The sequence below is a fragment of the Nematostella vectensis genome, chromosome 14 (assembly GCF_932526225.1).
Source record: "Nematostella vectensis chromosome 14, jaNemVect1.1, whole genome shotgun sequence".
NCBI classification, from domain to species: domain Eukaryota; kingdom Metazoa; phylum Cnidaria; class Anthozoa; order Actiniaria; family Edwardsiidae; genus Nematostella; species Nematostella vectensis.
Window position 1 is genome coordinate 2,183,254 of NC_064047.1, and position 22,628 is coordinate 2,205,881.

The following is a 22,628-nucleotide window of genomic DNA, read 5'->3' on the forward strand; positions in this document are numbered from 1 at the left end:
TCCTAATGAAGACAAGGCATTGAATGGCGTCTTTTATAATTCGTCGCGTGATATTTCTACGGAGGACGCCGTTTCGAATGCGGGCTTATTATCCCAGCGGATATAGCTTCACGCATGCGCTATTCATTGTGGGCTCAAATAGTGGCCAGTAATTAATGAACGGAGCATACGCTCTGGATCTCCCGTCCACTAACGTGGACGGCGGTTTGATCAAACGAACTTGCTACCCATGGCAGAGGTCTCTTTTCCTCGCGAACTCCAGCCCAGCGAAATACAGAGAAAAGAGGCCTCTGCTAGCAGGGAACCCTTCCCCCAACTCTTTCACAACTAAAAATAAAATCCCCCTCCCTACACAGACCCACAAGAAGATGGACTTTGCACTTTGATCACGAGGAATTTGATAGGGTTATTGATTAATTAATTTGATTACTCCATGATTTACAGTATTGACAACAGCTACAAAGATTGTTTCCATTTTTACTGTCTTTTTTTTAAAAAGTTTGCATAATTATATAATTTTATTTTTTCCTGATAACGGAAGGCTGTCCCATCTTTATAACTAGGCAAAAATAACAACTTTAATAATTTAAACCCCCGCATTGACCGTTTGTAGTCATATCGTATCGGCAATTATGGGGATAGCAAGCTTAATCCTTCGTCTGCATATCTTTATGATTTTCTTTTCTTTTGAAGTATCTTCTCAAACTTGCTCAGTTAAATCCACCCCACAAGAGAGACCCACCAAAAAGTTCAACAAATTTGAAAAATCGTTTCTAAACGGTACCGTTTTTCACGAGTTGCATGTTAAAGATGCGATGGAGTGTGGGTTATCGTGCTTGCAAGAAGATCTGTGTGCTTCCTATAACATGGCGCGGAAACCATCACCAGGGCTTCGCTACATTTGCGCGTTTCTATCTATGCGAATTGGCGATCTTGGCACAGAGCTGGTGAAAAACGACACCTTTGACCACTTCAGTACTAAGGTAAATCAAGTAGATTAGATCATATGCATTGCTTTACAGGACCATCTAATTTAAGAACTTAGCTTGAAGTTATTTATATTTTTAGGACATCATTCGGTGACACATTAAATTGCGCCCGGCCATTTTACTAGATTACCAGATATTCGACGAAACTAATATTTTCCCGCAGTAGCCCTGTAAAACATCTGTTTTAGCTGGCTCGAACCCCTTGCTGTGCAAATACTCGTATTTTGAAACATTGATGATACTCTTTTGACTTATTTTAAAAGAAACCTTTTTTGATAAAAATATTTTTAGATCTAACCAAATTCTAAGAATAAGAACATGCTCTTCTTAAAAGGTCTTTTTTACCAAACAAACCACAGAGTGTATCGTTTATATTTCAAAATATCATTCGTACAGCAAGTGGTCTACACTTTTTATTTTTAAACCATGACAACCAAGCTTTGTAATGTGTTAATCATTGTTAGAACGGAAGGAAATTCTGTTGGGTGGTGAAGAGGGGGGGGGGGGGGGGGGGGCTTCACGAATCACGAAGTTATTTTTCAGACTTTCACGAATCACGAATTTAAAAAAGAAGCTTTCACGAATCACGGTTTTAACTTTTGCTTTTCATAGTCGCTGTCAAGTATTTGTGGAGTAGTATCACACAAACTAAGACACTTGATACATCGGATATTAAACTAGCACAGCAAGAGGTCAACAATCTAAACAAAGGTCATGTTTATTCGGAAATCTCTTACATGTATTCGTGTTTTAATTATTGTCGGCGTCAACGGTCACGTTTCACGAATTTAGCCATGCGAAATCACTAGTCACGAAAGTAAAAATACCCCAATCACGGATCACGATAGAGTACTCAATCACGAATCACGGGTTTATTTTTAGGCTTTTCACGAATCACGGGTTTAATTTAGGGTCAATCACGAATCACGAAAATACTCTTCACCACCCTGTTACAGGGCTATGTGTGGGAAGATATTAGTTTCGTGGAACCTTTAGCATTGTGGTGGTTTAGTAAAATGTGACCCGGCAAGGGAAAACGTACACTAGCGAAAAACGTTTCGGGGCAAATCTGGAAGATCAAGGAACGTTTTTTCTATAATGAGGGAACGATGTTGTTGATAATGAGGGAACGATGTTGCTTCGTTATATCGTTCATAAACGATCTTGTTCCCGGGGCACAATCGGAAGAACGTTTTTTTTATTCGGAAGTTGGGAAGACCGTTCCCTAAAATCCGGAAAGTTCGGAAGATCGTTCTCTTAAAATTTGGAAGATCGTTCTCTTGAAGTTCGGGAAGAACATTCTAATTATTCGGAAAATCGTCTTTTTGCAATACAACGACATGTTGGGGCGACAGCTACATGACGGTTCTCGCTTGTTACTAAACTCGCGCATCAAACAGACCTCTCTTAAAACAGTCCTCTATATCTCAGCTTTCGTTTGCAGTTATGAAAGTCTCTTTGTCTCGATCCGTAAAGCTTGTCTCGATTACTTTGAGGCGTATGGAAACTGAATCGACATTTGTTATTATTGCTTGCATGATTACTTGACATTATTCAAAACAACAACATGTTAAATCATCTGAGTTAGTGATATATTGTTAGTGTTTTATCGAGAGAAAGAATGAAATATTTTACAGTTAACTATGTGACAATTGATTTGTTTGAGCCATATGCAAATTAAGAAAGCGAGTCGGCTGTTTATCTTTCCTTGCCTTTTCAAAACAACGAAATGTAAATGGAGAACACAACTTTACTATAACGACTTTGCGCTTGCTATTTAACTTGCGCATCAATAAGACCTAAAAAAGAACCTCCTATATCTAAGCTTTAATTTGCCATAACGATCAACGCGATAGGTAAATAGTGTTCAACTTTTATGAGCCGTATGCAAACTAAGAAAGCGAGTCAGCTTTTAAACTTTATTGTTTTTGCAAAACAACAACTTGTTTAACTTCCCTGCATTAAACTGAAATATAGCTCAAAATTAAAATTAACAAACCAAGCATTTCTCGAGAAAGCGATGTTGTATTTCTTGTAACGATTATCAAAATCGGAAGAACGTTTTTTCCATCGGGATTTTAACAGCACGTCAGGAGAAAATGCCGTTTTGCCGTTTAGCAAGAAATGGCAAGATTATGCGATTTTCTCAAGACTCGCCTTAAAAATTTGCTAATTTCACTAAATATGAATTTTACGATTCGTGGCACAAATGATTATGTGTTCCGGGATGGAATGTCTAAAACACCCATTTCTTATCATTTATTGTATTTATAAAGAAGCGAAATAGAAATTACCTCGAATGACGTGTTTCATAAAAGAAAGCAATGAGTGTTTTAGCTATATAACCGATAAAAATGTCCATGTTAACCGGAAGATATGTCAAAATCTTTTATTTGTCAGCATCTGTTACATTTAAAAAGGAGCGAAACAACAATTGTTGAATGTATAAATTTATACCGAACTCCGGGACTGTTTGGGATTGTATGAATTTATACCTTTCCTGGAACTAAAGGGTATTTTTACTCTTTTATAAACATTTTTTTTCCGCTCCTTTTTATATGTAAAAAGGCCCAAAAAATCCAAAGTCTCCTCAAAATTTAGGACTCCCGCCAAGAAAAGCCTTAGGAACACAAAATGTGTCTAAGTGTCCTTGAAATGCGGGAGTATCTTTACTTAATCGTGCTTTAGTGTTATTTTTACTGTATCTTTAGGAACTGAATCGTTGAAGGATCGAGTATGGCCATTTTGTTATGAATGGTAAGGGTCGAATATCAAATTTTTGTAAAAGTAGAGGAAATTAAAATAACTGAAGGGCTCTCAAAGGGGTAAGTTACGGACATGTGAAAAAGTAACGAAATCCATTATGAAAGGATCCGACGCTCAAATTGTGTAATATCTGTACGTCTGCACAAAGGCTGTGATTGCAGAAATTGTCTAATATTGGCAATTTCAAATTCGTTACTTATAGTATAACAGAAAAATCCCTTGATTTCGGCTAAAATAGAGCTAATGTCATTCCATTTTCGCCAATTTTAAATAAAATACCCCAAACGGCAAAACGGCATTTTCTCCTGACGTGGTGTTTTTCTCGCACTGACGAACGTTTTTCAAATCCCGAAAAGAAGTTCTTGTCCTCGTGAAGCCGATCTTTTCTTCGGGAGAAAGATCTTGAAAATCGAAAAAAACGTTCTCGCCTTCGAGTGTTAACCTCGGCGATGAACGATTTTAAAAACAGGAAGAACGATCTTGTGTTCGGAAAACGATATTGCCTTCGGAGAAACGATCTTGAAAATCGGAGATCGTTTTCGTTGAAACCTGATATCGTTCTGAATATCGTAAAAGCGTTCTGCATAATCCGTCGTACGTTTTTTTCGTTCATAGCCCGAACGCTTTTTCTCTAGTGTACGTTTTCCCTTGTCGGGTCACAAATGTATAGACGATAATGGAACGTGTTACCGAAGTGAAGATATATATAACCTCAAGCTAGATTTGAAATTAAGACGTTGGTTATTAACGTATGGTTAAAAAGATATTGCATGATTTGGGAGTTCAGATTGCGTTTGACAAAACGTATTTCATTAGAAAACGAAAGGATTTCGCTGAAACAAGAGACATTTCGCGTTATTCTGTCCGGGCGTTATTAGATTATTTTCCACACTAATTAGTCATCTTCATTGGATTCATGATAATGTGTCCTAGTTCGCGTGAGGTTAGCCACGCTTGGCACACCTGCAAGCTTGTAGCCTACTGCGAGAGTGCGAAATGGACTTCATATAGACAAACAGACGGACGGACAGACAGAACAAGAGATAGACAGACGGACGGACGGACGGAAGGACGGAAGGACGGAAGGACGGAAGGACGGAAGGACGGAAGGACGGAAGGACGGACAGGCGGGCGGGCGGGCGGGCCAAGCTGCTAGTGTTACTAATAACGTTACTAAGGCATTGGTACGTTTTTAACAGTTCCACTGCTATGCTGACAATGGTCGAGATGCATCGGATTTCTGTGTGGGTAAGTTCTTATAGAGCTTCAAATTAGCCTCTGTTACAACCTAGCAAAGTACCAAATGTCGAAAAGCATCCATTTCCATCAGCTGATTTGAGAAAGCCAATGCGGTATTTTCTATTCAATTTTGTAAATAAAGTATTAAACTTTTAAAGAAAAATATTTTGAGATTTTAGCACAGATACAAAGGTGTGGCTGTCAAGGGCACTAAAATAATTTTAAAGGCCCATAAGCGAACAAGCCTACATTAGAGGCTCTATTTTAGCGCTGCGCTAAAATAAAAAGTTATCCACTGTGTTCAAACTTTTAAGAAACCTTTTCTATCGTTGTTAAAATCGCGTTAAAATCGTCGAAATGCGGCTCAAAGTGTTAAATAGCTATTACTTTATCGTTTTACAACAATACCTGGCAAATAATTCTAAGATTTATCTATATGCTGGCATTTATGCGATGTCATATGAAAGTGGTTTTACCACCTCGAGCCGAAGGCCGAAAGGTCAAGGAAATGGAAGTATGTAAAAAAGGTTCGTGAATCTTGTATTAATCGTTTACTGACGTCCAAGAACAATACAGAATTCCTTTTGCATTTTATGAGTATATTTAATACAAGATAAGAACAATCTTTTGCTTTTTTTTTGCGTTAGTGTCGACGCCAGTTTCTTGCCTATAGGGAATCTTGCACGCATTGCGCGATAACAATCACAAAGACTACAAAGGAATTTTTGTTTAGATTTCCTGGAAGTCAAAGTTTTCAGACTCTTAGCCACTCATTAACAAATAGAGGGAATAAAAATATGAGGTTCGATTCAAAGGTGAACCTCGATGCAACCCTGAAAATGCAAGAGGAACAAACAACTTGTAGAAGTTTTGCCGTGAGTTGAATTTGCAAAACATAGAAGAGAAATATGTACTATATACTTTCTATGTGTTCGGCATATATTTTCCTCGACTTCTCGCTTCATGGTTGTTAACCTAGAGTTTTGATTACAGGTTATAGTACTTATCAGTGACTAAAACAAAGAATAGTTAATAATTACTTACTTACTTCCGACTGAACCACCTGCGATCGCGAGCGTCCACGGCCTAGACTTCGAGGCTGAGAGGGAGCTTTGTTCGTTATGTCAGGGAGAGGCAGCGCCTCGCGCTACCAGTGCCCCCGCAAAGACGCACGAGACGAAGGTGCGAGAGGTGCTCATCCGCTTTATAAACAGGGCGATCCCCAGAAGCACGAGGGTCTGGCTGTGTGGGCGTGTTATAGTCACGCACGAAGGCAAACTGTACCGATCGGGACAAGACGGATGGGCTATCGACAGGGCGTTTACAGACGAGACTGGACATGATCCTCAATGGCTCCCTGATGATCACCCAGCCTACCAAGAGTACACCGAAGCTACGCACTCGATAGGCGGCGCAATAGGGTATCGCTTCAAGAAGTGGACCCAAAGAGAAAACATCAGGCCAACGCCTCTTAGATACAGGGACGTCTGGCGAGCGGCGCAGGAAAAGTCCAAAGAGTGGAATAGCAAGGAAAACTTAGGGGCGCAGCCTCATGTGCACATCGACATGCGTGCGGCGTACCTAGGATGCGAGGACAGTGTCTTCGGCGGCTCCTCGGACGCCATTGATCTGGTACGGAAATACGGCTTCCCTACGAACGTGTATCGTATCGCGGATGTTGCGGGACGGCCATTGAGCGAGGTTCTTCAACTGACCGGGGCCATTCAGTTGACCGAGTGGGGGTTCTCTGAGGCCTGCCACCCCTACACTTCCGGGAGGGTAGGGCAGCACTTGGAACAAAACGAGGGCTGGATCACCACGCCAGAGCTCAAGGACCTGCTAGACTCGGGTGACCTCGCCATGGCCGCGGCGAGGGAGGTGTTGTATAGCGTCGGAAAAAAGGACTCATCAAGTTCCCCCACTCCGTCCCCGGCGGCGAAGACTCGCAGGGTCGAGATCTCGCTGTCCGTTTCGTAGGCAAGTGCGCTCGCCATGGCGACGAGTTCTCGGTCGTAGTCCGCGACCGTGAAGAAGCCGCGTATCTGACAAACCTCCTTGCGGGTACCGACCACTTATTTAACTTCGAGCATGCCGACGGGGCTCATCTGATCCAATACAAAGACGGAGTCCGGCGCTCACAATGGTACCATATCAGGGCCTTCGTCTTGGCGTACACAAACATAGCGCTGCGACGCATGTTGAGGCGGACCCCTCGCGAAGACGTCATCCGGGTGTGCACAGATGCCATATACTAAAGGCGGTGCCCAGTGGTGTGAAGCTCGTGGAGCGAAATCCGAGGTATGGAGAGTGGCGCCACAAGAGGCCTGGGTACGAGTGGCGGCCCGAAGCGGCTTGGGGTCCGAAGAGGTCGGGGTGCTTGGCTAGGGAGCCAAGCACTGCGCCGAGCCTGCCGTGCGATCTGGTGGCCGCAGCCTCTGCGAGGATGTATCTAGCCGGCCAGGGAGGATCGGGGAAGACCGAGTGGGCGGTGAGCATGTTCCGTGGCCGTAACGTTGTGGTGCTCACCCCCGCGAACGACCTCGCCCACGACCATCGCAACAACCCGCGCCTCGCGGTGAAGGCTCAAACCTACCACCGCTACCTCTGCATACCAGCGGAGAAGCCGATAGACGAGTGGAGACCTTCGACCGTCTCGCAGAAGTGATCTGACTAAAGTTCTACGCGTCATCCTAGGGTATCTCGCCACGCGGCCGTGTCAGGTAGTGTGTTGTGGCGACTATGGGCAGGTCCCGCCCTGGGGAGATAAAGAGGGGCCTCACGATATGCTCAAGGAGTGGGCACAAGGGAACATCCGCTGGTTCGAGTCCGACTACCGCTGCCTGTGTGAATACTGCGGAAAGCCGTACAGTACAGACTGCGGCTCTGCCGCCCCCTCCTCCAGGCTCCACGACATAAAGGGCCGGATTTGGTGTCAGCCAGACTCCCAACAGCTTGAGGTGTTCCGAGAGGAGTGGGATGGGGTGGCGTTCGACGCGGCGATCGAGCGGGCCCACCCAAGCGATATGTGGGAGTGCTCGACCAACAAGATGGGGGCCCTTGTTTAGCAGCGATTGGAAGAGCACCACAGGAAAAACTACCCCCGACTGCCAGCAACCATCCGCTTCGACCCCGATCCTAGCGTCGCGCATCGTTATCGCAAGCAAGGGCGGCCGGTGCCCGTGCCAGGCAAAAGGGGCGAGAAGGTCGACGCGTACAAAGGCACGGTAGTCGAGGTCCCTCTCGGCGTGGTCCTTAACGGGCTTCCCCTCGAGTGAAAATACGCGGGCTGGGGGACAGTCCACCGGGTGCAGGGCAAGACTATCCAGACTCCAAGGCGTCTGTTTATCATAGACCGCAGCTTAGAGGGCTGGATCACGAATGCTGTATACACCGGCATCTCCCGCGCGCGGCTCGCCGACCAGATAGTCCGCGTGATCCCCCCCGATGACACCCCAGGTGCCTTGGTTCCCACAGGGCTGCAGGCTACGCCCAGTGAAGAGCTCATTATAGCGCGAATCAAGCGATACGCTATAGACGACAGGCAAAAGGGTCGCACAAAGTACACGGGGCCGTACCACGTTCTGACGGTAGACCATGTGCTCGGCATGATCGCTGACGCTGAAAAGAAGTGCACGCTCTGTGGAACTCAGCTTCTGTTTCATGGGTACACCAAGAGTCATCCCCAATGCTTCAGTATCGACCGGCGGGACGACAGTCAGGGTCACTACAAGTGGAATGTCAGACTTACGTGCCTCAGCTGCAATAGAAGGCACAAGCGCTGATCACGCTAGGGTGGCGCCTAGCGTGGCGCTGGCGTCGCGCTACGCAACTGCGAATGTGTGAAGCCGTGCTTAGAGTACGCCGTGTAATACAACACTGGCTGTCCGGGCTCCATGACCATCTTTAGTATTGGGTACGCCTTGCTTGTCCACCACGGGTCCGTCGCTCGCCGTCGGCCCTTGTCCTGAAGGTCTTCCTCGTTTACGGCGATGTACACCTCCGTTCCGACCTCTAAGGGGACCTCTAAGGGGGGCTTTTCGGCTTTGAGAGGCACGCGCCTCAGCTTTATGGCGTCCTCAGGCGCAAGGCTAGTCATGCGAGTCTTCGTTGCGTTCATGTCCGAGATGATGATTGGCAAAGCAGTAACCCACTCGCGGTTTGTCTTGCCGGACGCAAGCTCCTTCGAGTACTGCGCACGAAATAGGCGCTGCGCCAGCCAGCGGTGTAAAGACTCGGCGAAAGCTTGGCTCCTGTGGTGCCCTGGCTCAGCCCGTCGGACCTCCACCCCGTCGTCTGTTAGGAGCTTCGTGGTAGCACCCTTGAACTCCGTGCCGTCATCAACCATGAGGACTTTAGGCCATGTGAGAGGTCCCTCTGCATAGATGCCAGCGAGTTCGCGGGAGACGACGGCCGCGCTCTTAGTCCTCAGTGGGCGGGCGGCTTTATATCGTGAAGCAACGTCAACGACAGTCAGGGCATACTTGTACCCGCAGTCGGTTGCCAAGAATAGCAGGTCCGACTGGTGGATACGGTTTGGTATCTGTTCCGAGAAGTGGGCGTAGGTAGTCGGAGGAGGGGGCGTCTGTGTGTAGCCCCCGGCGGGCTGCGAGCTTACCCACCTGCGCACTCGATCTATGGAGGCTGAGCCCTTGGGAAGTTTGGCATGCAGAGCGGTCACTCCCTGGAAGCCACCTTTGGCGTAGTATATAGGACGAAGGAACGCATCGAGTTCTTCGTCGGACATGCGCTTGCCGTTCCGGCGGGTCATTACGTGCGTATCGCGACGGGTGTATCAGTCTCCAACATTCGGATGCCGTCTGCTACGCCTTCGGCGTAGGTATACGCGCAGCATGGAAAAAGGCCGCCTAGGCGCAGCGCAGAAACACGTTTCAACGGCAGCTGCATCACAGCAAGCGGCTGGCTGTGTAGCCGATGGTGAGAGCGCCGGCGCCAATGTACGCCAACTCGGCGTTCTTCTGCGTTTTGCTGGGGATGTAGTAGTCGGACAGCTCGGGGGCCCAGGGAGGTCTGGTTGTAGAGTTTGAGCGCGTAGTCGGTGTCGGTGAAGTTCTGCTTTGCGAGGGACCCTCTCTCGCGACTTTGAGCTTGCCAATCGAGGATTTTTTGTCGCCGCTGTTGGTAGCGTCCATAGTCTTGTTGGTATTTCTCTAGGGCCTTGTCGTGCCTCTCCTTCTCGGCTAAGGCGGGACTCTCATCGTTCGACTGAAACTTTGCGAGGTAGTTGCCACCAACGAATGCAGTCGCGTTTAGGACGGCGCCGCCAACCAAAATCGCGATAGAGGCCATGTTTGTGCGAAGCACACTTCGCGTGCTGTGTGTATGCGCAAAGCGCGCACGAGTCTAATACACGGCCTACATGGGCAGGATCTTCTGGTCCTCAATGTAACCCTTCAAAGCGACAGCACCTGCAACGGCGTTCGCGGAGGGGTCTTTGGTGAAGTCCTCGCGTAAGACCTTGCGCCCAACCCAGCCGATACCAGCGACGAGGCCGGTTATGACTGCGGCGTCGGTAATGGTCTTTGTAATCTTGCTCTGCTGCGTCGTCGACATTATATATGCGTGTACGCATATACATGTACACGCGTATATGCACGTGCGGATATGGGTGGGGCCCTCGTGTCTAAATGTCTGCTTACTCCATGGATAACAGCCGAGCGCGAAGCGCTGTCGCCGGAACGCGATTCTTGGTCTGCTGTGCGGCCGCCAGCGGTGGCCTTGCGGGCGGAGTCACGTCGTCGGCACCTTCGGTGGCATGCGGATCGGTGGCTCGCTGGTTATTAGCTGGTGTACGAGAGAACGCGGCAGCCAGCTCCTGCCTACGTGTGTAGAGGCCGATCAACGACACTAGAAGACCAGCGACCCCGATAACCGAGCTAGCCGACCAAGCAGAGTTGCTTTCCGGGGCTGGTGTGTGTGTGATGCCGAAGGCATCGTCGGCGCGCGCGCGCGAGCCCTGCGGCTCGCTCGGCCCCGGGGCCACCGGCGACTGCGCGACACAAAGTGCCTCTTTCTCCGCTCTGTTAATTCGGTTCCACTCTGCCAAGCGCCTTCCGGCCTCGACTCGTCCAGAGTGTTTAGGTTGGACCGCGGGTGGTTCGGGGCTCGTGATTCTCTCCGCCAACGACGAAGGCGTACAAGCAGGTTCTTGAGCAGGTTCCGCTGACGTTCCGGCAGGGTGGGCACTAGTACTTCCTTGAGGTTTCTCCATCAACACACACGCGGCGTCAACTACTTGGTACCAAGTGGTAGAAGAAGTGGCGAGCTTTCAAATGAACGTCTACTCTGGGATGGCAGACCCGCCACTGTCCGCGTGCCGTTCCGGCTGACGCGCGGAGTCCGCGGCTGCTACCTCTTGTTGACACCGTGCGTCAGCGTTGCCGTTCCGGCGGTGTTCACATGACGTGCTATGTGTAACGCCCAGGCGGCTAAAGCCATCAAACGACCGCAGCGTAGAGCCAGGCTTCCGCACAATGTGCGGAGCTCGTTGTTGACGATGTAGTCGGACACTAGGTCATTGTGAAGATCGACCACACTGTCTATCGGCAGCGCCATGCCTACCAGCTTGGTCGTAAGCTTCGGAAAGCTGTCTGCCAGGGCTTCTGTAGTCCGGCTGGCTATAGCGGTCTCGTATCGCCTCTCGTACTTCCTCACCTCCTCGGCGCTCATGCGTTTGACGTCGTCGTGAGTCAGCGCCTTGCCTACCATTTCTCTCGACTTCTCCGAGGCTACGAGAATCGCGAGTTTCTCCCTCGCGTCTGCTATCTCAGTTCGCTCACCTCCGGTTGCCGTCCCGGCAGGATGCGTCGAGCAGTCCAACGACTCGACGGCCGGGAGGCCCGCGGCGTCCCCCTCAAGAAGACTCTCAAAGTATTCGTCGCTCATCATGCCGTGGCTAAGGTGCATATACGTTATGCCCAGGGCTGTGGTTACCGTTCAACCAGGACGATGGTATAAGGGTGACGCAAGCAAAACTCTAACTTCGAGAACTTTTTCGTCTTGAGGGCCTTCATGTACTCTTTCATCTTCTCTTCTGAGAGCTCCGCGCCCTAGTCATGCAGGATAGCTTTCATGTCCGCCCTGCTCGGGGTATAGAAGACCACCAGGGCCGCGATGTTCTCGCGGAACGGCTTCGTGATGCTGGTGAGCTGCTGCGTGATCACCCATACGCTGATACCCACGTGGCGCGCGCTGAACGCCAAGTTGACGAGCTGGTCAGAGCGCCTCTTTACGTCTTTCGAGGCCGCACAGTCGTCGAGTATGATTAGCGTATTAGTGCCTTCGAAGAGAGCGGAGACAAACCTCAGCAGTATGTCGATCTGACCCGCCTCAGGTGCGATGACAAACAGACGATTGTCGCCCTCGCCGAAGCCGTCGTATGTTTTGTTGTAGACAAAGGTAGGGCACACGAGTACGATGTAGTCAAACTTGCCCCGAAAGGGCCGCGCAGTCGGTCCACTACGAATTGGGTCTTCCCGCATGACGTCGGGCCCACGATGAGAGCGTTGAATGGGATGTTTTTCGGGCCCATACCGCTCCGGCGCATGTGCCCAGTATTGTATGGACTCTAGCTGTCCGTTCATAAGGTTCATTTGGGCGTCCGCCACCTTAAACACGTGACAGTTTACGCTACCTGAGCCGCCTGCCGTGCGTTTTATCTCAAGGTGCACACCGTCGCGGGTATTGACCAGTGGATAGCACTGTCGTCCGTTGTTCGAAGGTCGATCCACAGAGCAAACTTGTTATCGCCATAGAACGACTCGGGGCCGATTGCCGGGGCGGCGGGCGCTCCGCTGTGCCCCCCCCCCCCCCCCCCCCCCCCCGGGGTGGGGCGGACGAACCGCTTTTCCGCCTCCCTCCAGAAATCCGTGGTGCGCAGGCCCTGGCTGAAGACTTTGTTTGGCATGCCGTCGGTTGTAACGCGAACGCTCTTGATGTCGGGGTACACGAACGTCTCAGAGTCGCGAGCCCCTGCCGTGTATGGCTCCACAAAGAGGAGCAACAGACCACTCATAGACCTTCGCGGCAGGTTGACACTCTCGTTGATTATGCTGTCCGTCCCTTTGCTAATATGGAAGGTCTTGTGAAGGTTCACTTGCTCGTAGAAGAACGTTGTGCCGTTTTGGTAGGCGGCGGCTGCAGACCGGGCGAGGTTGTCGTCCCTCAGGCTTTCGTACTCCAGCTCTAGATTTTTGATGGCATAGGATAATTTGGTAGCATCGCTTCCGACCACTACCTGGTCAACCGCTGCGAACGTGATCTCGAAGAGCAGCGCCTCGGAGAGCGCCCTTGGGTACAGCACGCCGTGGTCCGTCAGCAGAGAATGGTCTAGCGGGATGGTGTACCTCGCCCCGTGGGCGGCGCTTAGAGCCACCTCCTTGGCGAAGCTTGCGCATGTTTTCTGACTGTATACCCTGCTCTAGGCGGTCCTCTCTCTCGACCTTGGACAGGTAGAGCTCCTCGTACGTCTTAAAGACGTCGTAGCGGTTGGTGTCCTGGAGCGTTTCTCCTGCAAACGTGTTTTTCAGGCGGCTCTCGAGATTTCGGCCGACGTTGTTCACGACGGTATTATTCGCATGGCCTGAGACGGAGAGATCTAGACTGACCCTCAAAGAGCCAGGCACGAGCGTGACGCCTTCCGATAGCTTTGGGACCGCCACATATAGCGTCTCGCCTGGGGAGGCCGTCGACGGGTTGAGAGTGACCCGGTGAACAGTTCTCTCGGCTTTCAACCCCAGAGGAATTCTGGGTGTTCGCTGGGGGTCGAGTTTATCGATGACTGACATCGTATACATATATGTATATATATGCACATAAAGTACGAAGTCGCGCGGCTATGGTGCGGACTGTTAGACATGTCTAATATAGCATAGCACGAGTTATGCGCACGCATCATGGGTGACGTTGACGTTGACATTGACGATACCTTGCCGGGCGCGTCCGCCGATCGCGGGGCGGGGGACGACGAGACGACGCCCCTTATCCCGTTCGACCCCGACGATGGGGAGTCGATTCCAATGACGGGCACGTCATCGCGTATGCATGCTGCGCATAGCATGGCTACGCGAAGCGCAACGCAAACCGCCGGAACGGCAAGCGCTGAAACCTCGTTCACCACAGGGCATGCAGCGACAAGACTCGGTCTCCTGTCCCTCAGGAAGGAATACCCAGACCTTAACGAGAATTTGATACGGTTCCAGTCAGACTGGAGGGGAAAGACGCTAATACAGGTTCGCGACCTCAAAAACGGAGGTTGGACTAAACCAAGACGGCTGTTCAACGAGAACGGGGGCGTCCGACAGGACGTTGCAAAGCTGAGTGGCTTCAAGCTGGCGATGGGGCCCGTGGCAGAAGTAGACGCGGTCATCCAGGAGAACACAGAACGAGTCCAAGAGCTGCAAGGGGTGGTAGCCGCAGACAGGGAGACCATCGACGACCCTAACACGTCGGAGAGTCGCCGCCATGAGGCCCGTGAGCGCAACGAGGAGAGGCTGTCCGAGATCGACGAACTAGAACGCGAAAACCGAGAGCTCGAGAACCAAAAGCCGCTAAGAGAGCGCATCAAAGCCATCTTCAAAAAGTACGGCTTTACCGTCACCTCTATCGGGTTGGCCGTAGCGACGACGATCGCGTCCATTGTGACGTCGCTCGGCAAGTCGCTCTCCTCCGTGGCCAGAGGGGTCGGTAACGGGCTTAAGGCAATCGGGAAAAAGCTGGGCGAGCTTCTCCCCGGGCTAGTAGGCAGCAACGCGAACTTCGTGTTTAAGGCTGCAGGGGAAGCGGTGAAATTCCTTGGCGAAAATGCATGGCTGCTCATTCTAGCCGTAGCCGCGTTCTTGGTTCGTCGAATGCAAAGCAGTCATCGGAACAAGTAATACGCCGCGGCCACCGCGAGCGCCGACAACCCCGCCTTGAGGGTGGTGTGGTCACTCTTTTCGCCCAACAGGGCAGGGGCCGCGCCCTCTGCGCGCACTTTCGCAGGGGCGCTTTGCCGCCGGGACGGCGCGCGGTCGATCCCGTGTTGCACCCTAGGATGCCCACCGGCCATGTTATGACCACCGACTGGCTTTGTCTCGGTGTTGATCGCGTTTGCGCCGAGCGTCATGGAGTCCGTGGCTTTCTGCAGCTTATTGTTGTAGCCCACGACGCTTTGCGTGTTTATCACCAGATCGCTCGGCATCAGCCACACTCCTGGTGCAACCGCAAGACTCAGTCTCACCTTGGCCTCCTGCACGGCTAACTGGTACCTTTGCACGCTTTGAGCGATGTCGTTTTCTATGATCGCGTCTTCGATCAGCTCCGTGAACTCCGCCTGCGCCTCCATGGCCGGCCCACCGGCCCCTGCGATGGAGGAATAGACGTTTACCTGCGCGCCAAGCACTGTGTAAACGAACGCCTCGACCGAGCGATCGAGTCTCCCTAGCCCTGCTTTTGTCAGCCCCTCACCTTTGGGAGGCGCAAACCAGCTATATTGCACGCCCCCGTGGTCGTCGTTGCGTATGTAACCCACATGCTTCCCACTATTGTACGTCCCACCTTCGTCTCTAAACAGATTGAGGTGGCTCGGGTACTCGTCCGCCGCCGTGTCGTAGCCACGGATCACGTGCACGTTGCGATACCCCTCCCCCGGGTAGAACACAAACACGTCGCCTAGCCCGTGGTTCCGCCCGCCTTTCCATCGGAAGTCCGGCTTACGCGGCAAACGTCCACGACGGGTGGACTTTAAGGACAAGCCTGTTCGCCTCGTATTAGAGCTAACCTAGGTCCGACATAACAAGCATGGCAAACAGCGACGTTAGCGGCGGTGGCATATACCCCCCGCTTCCCAGCGTCTGCCCCCCGCAAACGCCTACCGCTCCGGCAGGCATCGGCGGCGACGCGCAAAGTTTCCGACTCCGGGTAATACGTGACACTCAGGCGGTTCTAGACAATGAGAACGCATTATCGACAGGTACGGGAGAAGTATAAGCGCGCCTTCGCTGTTACCCATGCTGTGTCTGTGGCATCCGGCATCGCTGCAGGGGCGCTTTCCAGCGCCGGGCTGGGAGTCTCTTTGAGTGGGATAGGGGCTCTGATCGGCGCTCCGCTGGCAGGGGTCGCTGGGCTGGTCGGTGTCGTGGGCGCGGGCGCGGGGGCGGTCTCTAGGGGTCTTACGAGCAAGGTGGCTAAACACGAAGACACGGTGGTTTTAGCGGAGAGTAAGAAAAACTCGATCAGCGAGCTGGTCTCTAAGGCTCTGCAAGACGAGCGTATCTTAGACGAAGAGTTTCGGCTAATACTTCAGGAACAAGGGAGATACAACACGCTCAAGGACGCTATCAGAGCCCGACGCGGACCCGCACCGCGTGATGAAAAAAGCGGGAAAGGGCCCTCCCTAAAGGCACGCGAAAAGGCGAAAAAGAGAGTGCGAAAAATTCGCGAGGAGTTCGGGAGCGAGGCGTTCGAGTAGAACTAAGGTCCAGCGGATTTGAATTTACGGCCGAAAAACGGTTATTCCGCACCCCGTAGGTTGGCGGCACTCCTCGTTTTCGCGGCCCCATCGCTATTTGCCCCAAAAAATCGTGTACGCGCAAGTCCTTTGGCTTGCACGCGCCCGGCCTACACCCCCTTATTATTCATGTATGCCGCCCTTATTAATTATTCATGCACGCGAAACACCTGCAGCACTAATTGATTATTCATGTACGCGAAATCTATTTGGCCTACATTAGCTTCTGCCGATTGTTTATGTACGTGAAACCGTTTTGGCCTACATTAGCTTTTGCCGATTGTTTATGTACGTGAAGCATTATCTGCCTGATATATAGAGACGGGGCTGAGAGGCCCGGAGGGGCGATCTGCGCCTCCCAGGCCGTTTCACTGAAACCCCCCAGTCCCCCCCATGTAATTTAGTGCCTTTGATTATCGTAATACGCATTGTAACAATAGCTTAGTAACTGTACCATTATATTATCATTGATTTCAGTTTGACCATACGCGCGAGATTGTGAAAATAAAGAAACTAAAAATCGTTTGCGTGCTTACACGTTTGTTCAAAAAGGCTTCCGATCACGAGAATGACACCAATACTTCATTGTGGGTATTTTATTTTCGTATACAAGCTACACTGATTAGCTTACGATAACACTTAAGAACCCGGTGTTCTCAAGGGGTAGCAATGGTACCTTGAAATTTTGAAAGTCTAGCAAAAATTTCGAAGAGTCTCGAAATTTCGGATGTTTTTTTACGCATGTGTCGAAATCTCGTTTTTTCCCCCCAAAAAAAATTAGGGGTCTCAGGGACTCGCTTTTTTACCACGGTTTCGGATTCTCGGATTTTTAAACGCGGTCTGTTTTATGTTGTTACCATGCTACGGGTTTCCCCTTCTTTTTCGTAGTGTAGCAAGAATGTATTGTAACTCTACTTGTTTTTTCGACTGATGTTTATGACATACCTCGAGCAAAGTATCCAAAAACAAGCTCGGGAAAAAAAGCTCGGGCTTGGTTGTTAAGAGACCGGAAAAGCTCGGATTCCGAAATTTGACAGAAGGTCTCTGGGCTCGGATTCTGAAACTCGGGTCTCGGCGCCTCGGCAAGTCTCGGATTTACCCATCGCTACCCCTAACTATCAATACCCCTCTCTTTTACTACTATTATTATTAAGTCATTTATGAACTTTGTACACTCTATCCATGCCACTGTAACTTATTTGTAACCTGAAGAAGACTGGTACTGAACAACCGAAATATTGTTCTATAAAAAAAATTGATAGCGTTAACTATTTTTCAATGTCTTATTATTTTTTAGGCACGTGTCGTGACATTAAACTCAGGCACCCGCCAGCCCCCAGCGGATATTACGTCATCGACCCCTCAGGTGATCTTGGAGAGCCACCTTTTCCCGTATTTTGTGACATGATGTCACACAACGGTATTGGCGTGACCGTGGTTGGTCATGATAGCGAGGCACGAACCCACGTCAATGGTTATAATGATCCTGGGTCATACTCGCGTGACATCACGTACAACTTCACAAGTGTCACGCAGTTGAAAGAATTGACAACTAGGTCAAACTACTGCGAGCAGTTCATCAAATAGGAGTGCAAAGGGTCATCTTTGTATTACCCAGGAGGATATTGGTTCAATTGGTGGGTGTCACGTGACGGGCACAAGATGACGTCATGGGGTGGTGCTCCGACTGGCAGCAGCAAGTGCGCATGCGGGGTGACGGGCTCGTGCGCCAATCCCGCCTACCAATGCAACTGCTCGAGTAATGATGGCACATGGCGAGAAGATAGTGGCTTACTCACCGATAAGGACACACTGCCTGTCATTCAGCTGAGGGCAGGGGATACTGATGGAAGTACGGAGGATGGGTACCTCACTTTAGGCAAGCTAATGTGTTACTAAACATAATATGTACCGTACACTTGGAGACCTGATGTGTTACTGAATATAATCTGTACTGTACACTACGGTACACTTGCCGAACGGATGTGTTACTGAACATAATCTGCACCGTACAATTGGAGAACTGATGTGTTAATAAACATAATTGTCCCATACACTTTGAGAACAGATGTGTTACTGAACACAATCTGTACCGTACGCTACCGTACACTTGGCGAACTGATGTGTTACTGAACATAATCTGTACAGCACACTTGGAGAACTGATGTGTTACTGAACATAATCTGTTCTGTACAATTGGAGAACTGATGTGTTACTGAACATAATCTGTACAGTACACTTGGAGAACTGATGTGTTACTGAACATAATCTGTACTGTAGACTTGGCGAACTGATGTGTTACTGAACATAATCTGTATCGTACACTTGGTGAACTGATGTGTTACTGAACATAATCTGTACAGTACACTTGGCGAACTGATGTGTTACTGAACACAATCTGTATCGTACACTTGGCGAACTGATGTGTTATTGAACATAATCTGTACTGTACACTTGGCGAGCTGATGTGTTACTGAACACAATCTGTACCGTACACTTGGAGAACTGATGTGTTACTGAACATAATCTGTACAGTACACTTGGCGAACTGATGTGTTACTGAACACAATCTGTATCGTACACTTGGCGAACTGATGTGTTATTGAACATAATCTGTACTGTACACTTGGCGAGCTGATGTGTTACTGAACATAATCTGCACCGTACACTTGGAAAAAAGATGTGGTAATAAACATAATTGTACCATACACTTTGAGAACAGATGTGTAACTGAACACAATCTGTACTGTAGACTTGGCGAACTGATGTGTTATTGAACATAGAACTGATGTGTTACTGAACATAATCTGTACTGTACACTTGGAGAACTGATGTGTTACTGAACATAATCTATACTGTAGACTTGGCGAACTGATGTGTTACTGAACATAATCTGTATCGTACACTTGGAGAACTGATGTGTTATTGAACATAATCTGTACTGTACACTTGGCGAGCTGATGTGTTACTGAACACAATCTGTACCGTACACTTGGAGAACTGATGTGTTATTGAATATAATATGTACTGTACACTTGGAGAACTGATGTATTACTGAACACAATCTGTATCGTACACTTGGCGAACTGATGTGTTACTGAACACAATCTGTACTGTACACTTGGAGAACTAATGTGTTACTGAACATAATCTGTATCGTACACTTGGAGAACTGATGTGTTACTGAACATAATCTGTACTGTACACTTGGCGAACTGATGTGTTACTGAATATAATCTGCACTGTACACTTGGTGAACTGATGTGTTATTGAACATAATCTGTACTGTACACTTGGCGAACTGATGTGTTACTGAACACAATCTGTACCGTACACTTAAAGAACTGATGTGTTACTGAACATAATCTGTACTGTACACTTGACGAACTGATGTGTTACTGAACATAATCTGTACCGTACACTTGGAGAACTGATGTGTTATTGAACATAATCTTACTGTACACTTGGAGAACTGATGTGTTACTGAACATAATCTGTACCGTACACTTGGAGAACTGATGTGTTACTGAACACAATCTGTACCGTACACTTGGAGAACTGATGTGTTACTGAACACAATCTGTACCGTACACTTGGAGAACTGATGTGTTACTGAACATAATCTGTACTGTACACTTGGCGAACTGATGTGTTACTGAACACAATCTGTACTGTACACTTGGCGAACTGATGTGTTATTGAACATAATCTGTACTGTACACTTGGCGAACTGATGTGTTACTGACTATAATCTGTACTTTACACTACGGTACACTTGCCGAACTGATGTGTTACTGAACATAATCTGCACCGTACACTTGGAGAACTGGTTTTACTGAACACAATCTGTACTGTACAATTGGCGAACTGATGTGTTACTGAACATAATATGTACTGTACAATTGGCGAACTGATGTGTTAGTGAACATAATCTGTACTGTACACTTGGAGAACTGTTGTGTTACTGAACACAATCTGTACTATACAAATGGCGAACTGATGTGTTACTGAACACAATCTGTACTGTACAATTGGCGAACTGATGTGTTAGTGAACATAATCTGTACTGAAAACTTGGAGAACTGATGTGTTACTGAACACAATCTGTATCGCACACTTGGAGAACTGATGTGTTACTGAACATAATCTGTATCGTACACTAGGCGAACTGATGTGTTACTGAATATAATCTGCACTGTACACTTGGCGAACTGATGTGTTACTGAACATAATCTGTACAGCAGACTTGGAGAACTGATGTGTTACTGAACACAATCTGTACTGTACACTTGGCGAACTGATGTGTTACTGAACATTATCTGTACAGCACACTTGGAGAACTGATGTGTTACTGAACATAATCTGTACAGTACACTTGGCGAACTGATGTGTTACTGAACATAATATGTATCGTACACTTGCCGAACTGATGTGTTAATGAATATTATCTGCACCGTACACTTGGAAAAAAGATGTGGTAATAAACATAATTGTACCATACACTTTGAGAACAGATGTGTAACTGAACACAATCTGTACTGTAGACTTGGCGAACTGATGTGTTATTGAACATAGAACTGATGTGTTACTGAACATAATCTGTACTGTACACTTGGAGAACTGATGTGTTACTGAACATAATCTATACTGTAGACTTGGCGAACTGATGTGTTACTGAACATAATCTGTATCGTACACTTGGAAAACTGATGTATTACTGAACACAATCTGTATCGTACACTTGGCGAACTGATGTGTTACTGAACACAATCTGTACTGTACACTTGGAGAACTAATGTGTTACTGAACATAATCTGTATCGTACACTTGGAGAACTGATGTGTTACTGAACATAATCTGTACTGTACACTTGGCGAACTGATGTGTTACTGAATATAATCTGCACTGTACACTTGGTGAACTGATGTGTTATTGAACATAATCTGTACTGTACACTTGGCGAACTGATGTGTTACTGAACACAATCTGTACCGTACACTTAAAGAACTGATGTGTTACTGAACATAATCTGTACTGTACACTTGACGAACTGATGTGTTACTGAACATAATCTGTACCGTACACTTGGAGAACTGATGTGTTATTGAACATAATCTGTACTGTACACTTGGAGAACTGATGTGTTACTGAACATAATCTGTACCGTACACTTGGAGAACTGATGTGTTACTGAACACAATCTGTACCGTACACTTGGAGAACTGATGTGTTACTGAACATAATCTGTACTGTACACTTGGCGAACTGATGTGTTACTGAACACAATCTGTACTGTACACTTGGCGAACTGATGTGTTATTGAACATAATCTGTACTGTACACTTGGCGAACTGATGTGTTACTGACTATAATCTGTACTTTACACTACGGTACACTCGCCGAACTGATGTGTTACTGAACATAATCTGCACCGTACACTTGGAGAACTGGTTTTACTGAACACAATCTGTACTGTACAATTGGCGAACCGATGTGTTACTGAACATAATATGTACTGTACAATTGGCGAACTGATGTGTTAGTGAACATAATCTGTACTGTACACTTGGAGAACTGCTGTGTTACTGAACACAATCTGTACTATACAAATGGCGAACTGATGTGTTACTGAACACAATCTGTACTGTACAATTGGCGATCTGATGTGTTAGTGAACATAATCTGTACTGAAAACTTGGAGAACTGATGTGTTACTGAACACAATCTGTATCGCACACTTGGAGAACTTATGTGTTACTGAACATAATCTGTATCGTACACTAGGCGAACTGATGTGTTACTGAATATAATCTGCACTGTACACTTGGCGAACTGATGTGTTACTGAACATAATCTGTACTGTACACTTGGAGAACTGATGTGTTACTGAACATAATCTGTACCGTACACTTGGCGAACTGATGTGTTACTGAACATAATCTGTACTGTACACTTGGAGAACTGATGTGTTACTGAACAAAATCTGTATTGTACACTTGGAGAAGTGATGTGTTAGTGAACACAATCTGTACTGTAAACTTGGAGAACTGATGTGTTACTAAACACAATCTGTATCGTACTCTTGGAGAACTGATGTGTTACTGAACATAATCTGTATCGTACACTTG

The 22,628-nt window shown here is 48.1% G+C and overlaps 1 protein-coding gene across 1 annotated transcript; it reads left to right on the forward strand.

The window, feature by feature from the left end:
• The first annotated feature begins 623 nt into the window (after positions 1–623).
• LOC5518813 lies at positions 624–18,696 on the forward strand. The gene is made up of 3 exons (XM_048722064.1): positions 624–983; positions 4,955–5,003; positions 17,798–18,696. The coding sequence occupies exons 1-3, from the start codon at positions 633–635 to the stop codon at positions 18,085–18,087; spliced, it is 690 nt and encodes a 229-aa protein (XP_048578021.1). The 5' UTR covers positions 624–632; the 3' UTR covers positions 18,088–18,696.
• The last annotated feature ends 3,932 nt before the right edge of the window (positions 18,697–22,628 follow it).

Coding starts and splice junctions, on each gene's coding strand:
- LOC5518813 (XM_048722064.1), top strand. CDS start 633: ATGGGGATAGCAAGCTTAATCCTTCGTCTGCATATCTTTATGATTTTC. Junction 984..4,954: donor TTGACCACTTCAGTACTAAG/GTAAATCAAGTA, acceptor CGTTTTTAACAG/TTCCACTGCTATGCTGACAA. Junction 5,004..17,797: donor TGCATCGGATTTCTGTGTGG/GTAAGTTCTTAT, acceptor ATTATTTTTTAG/GCACGTGTCGTGACATTAAA.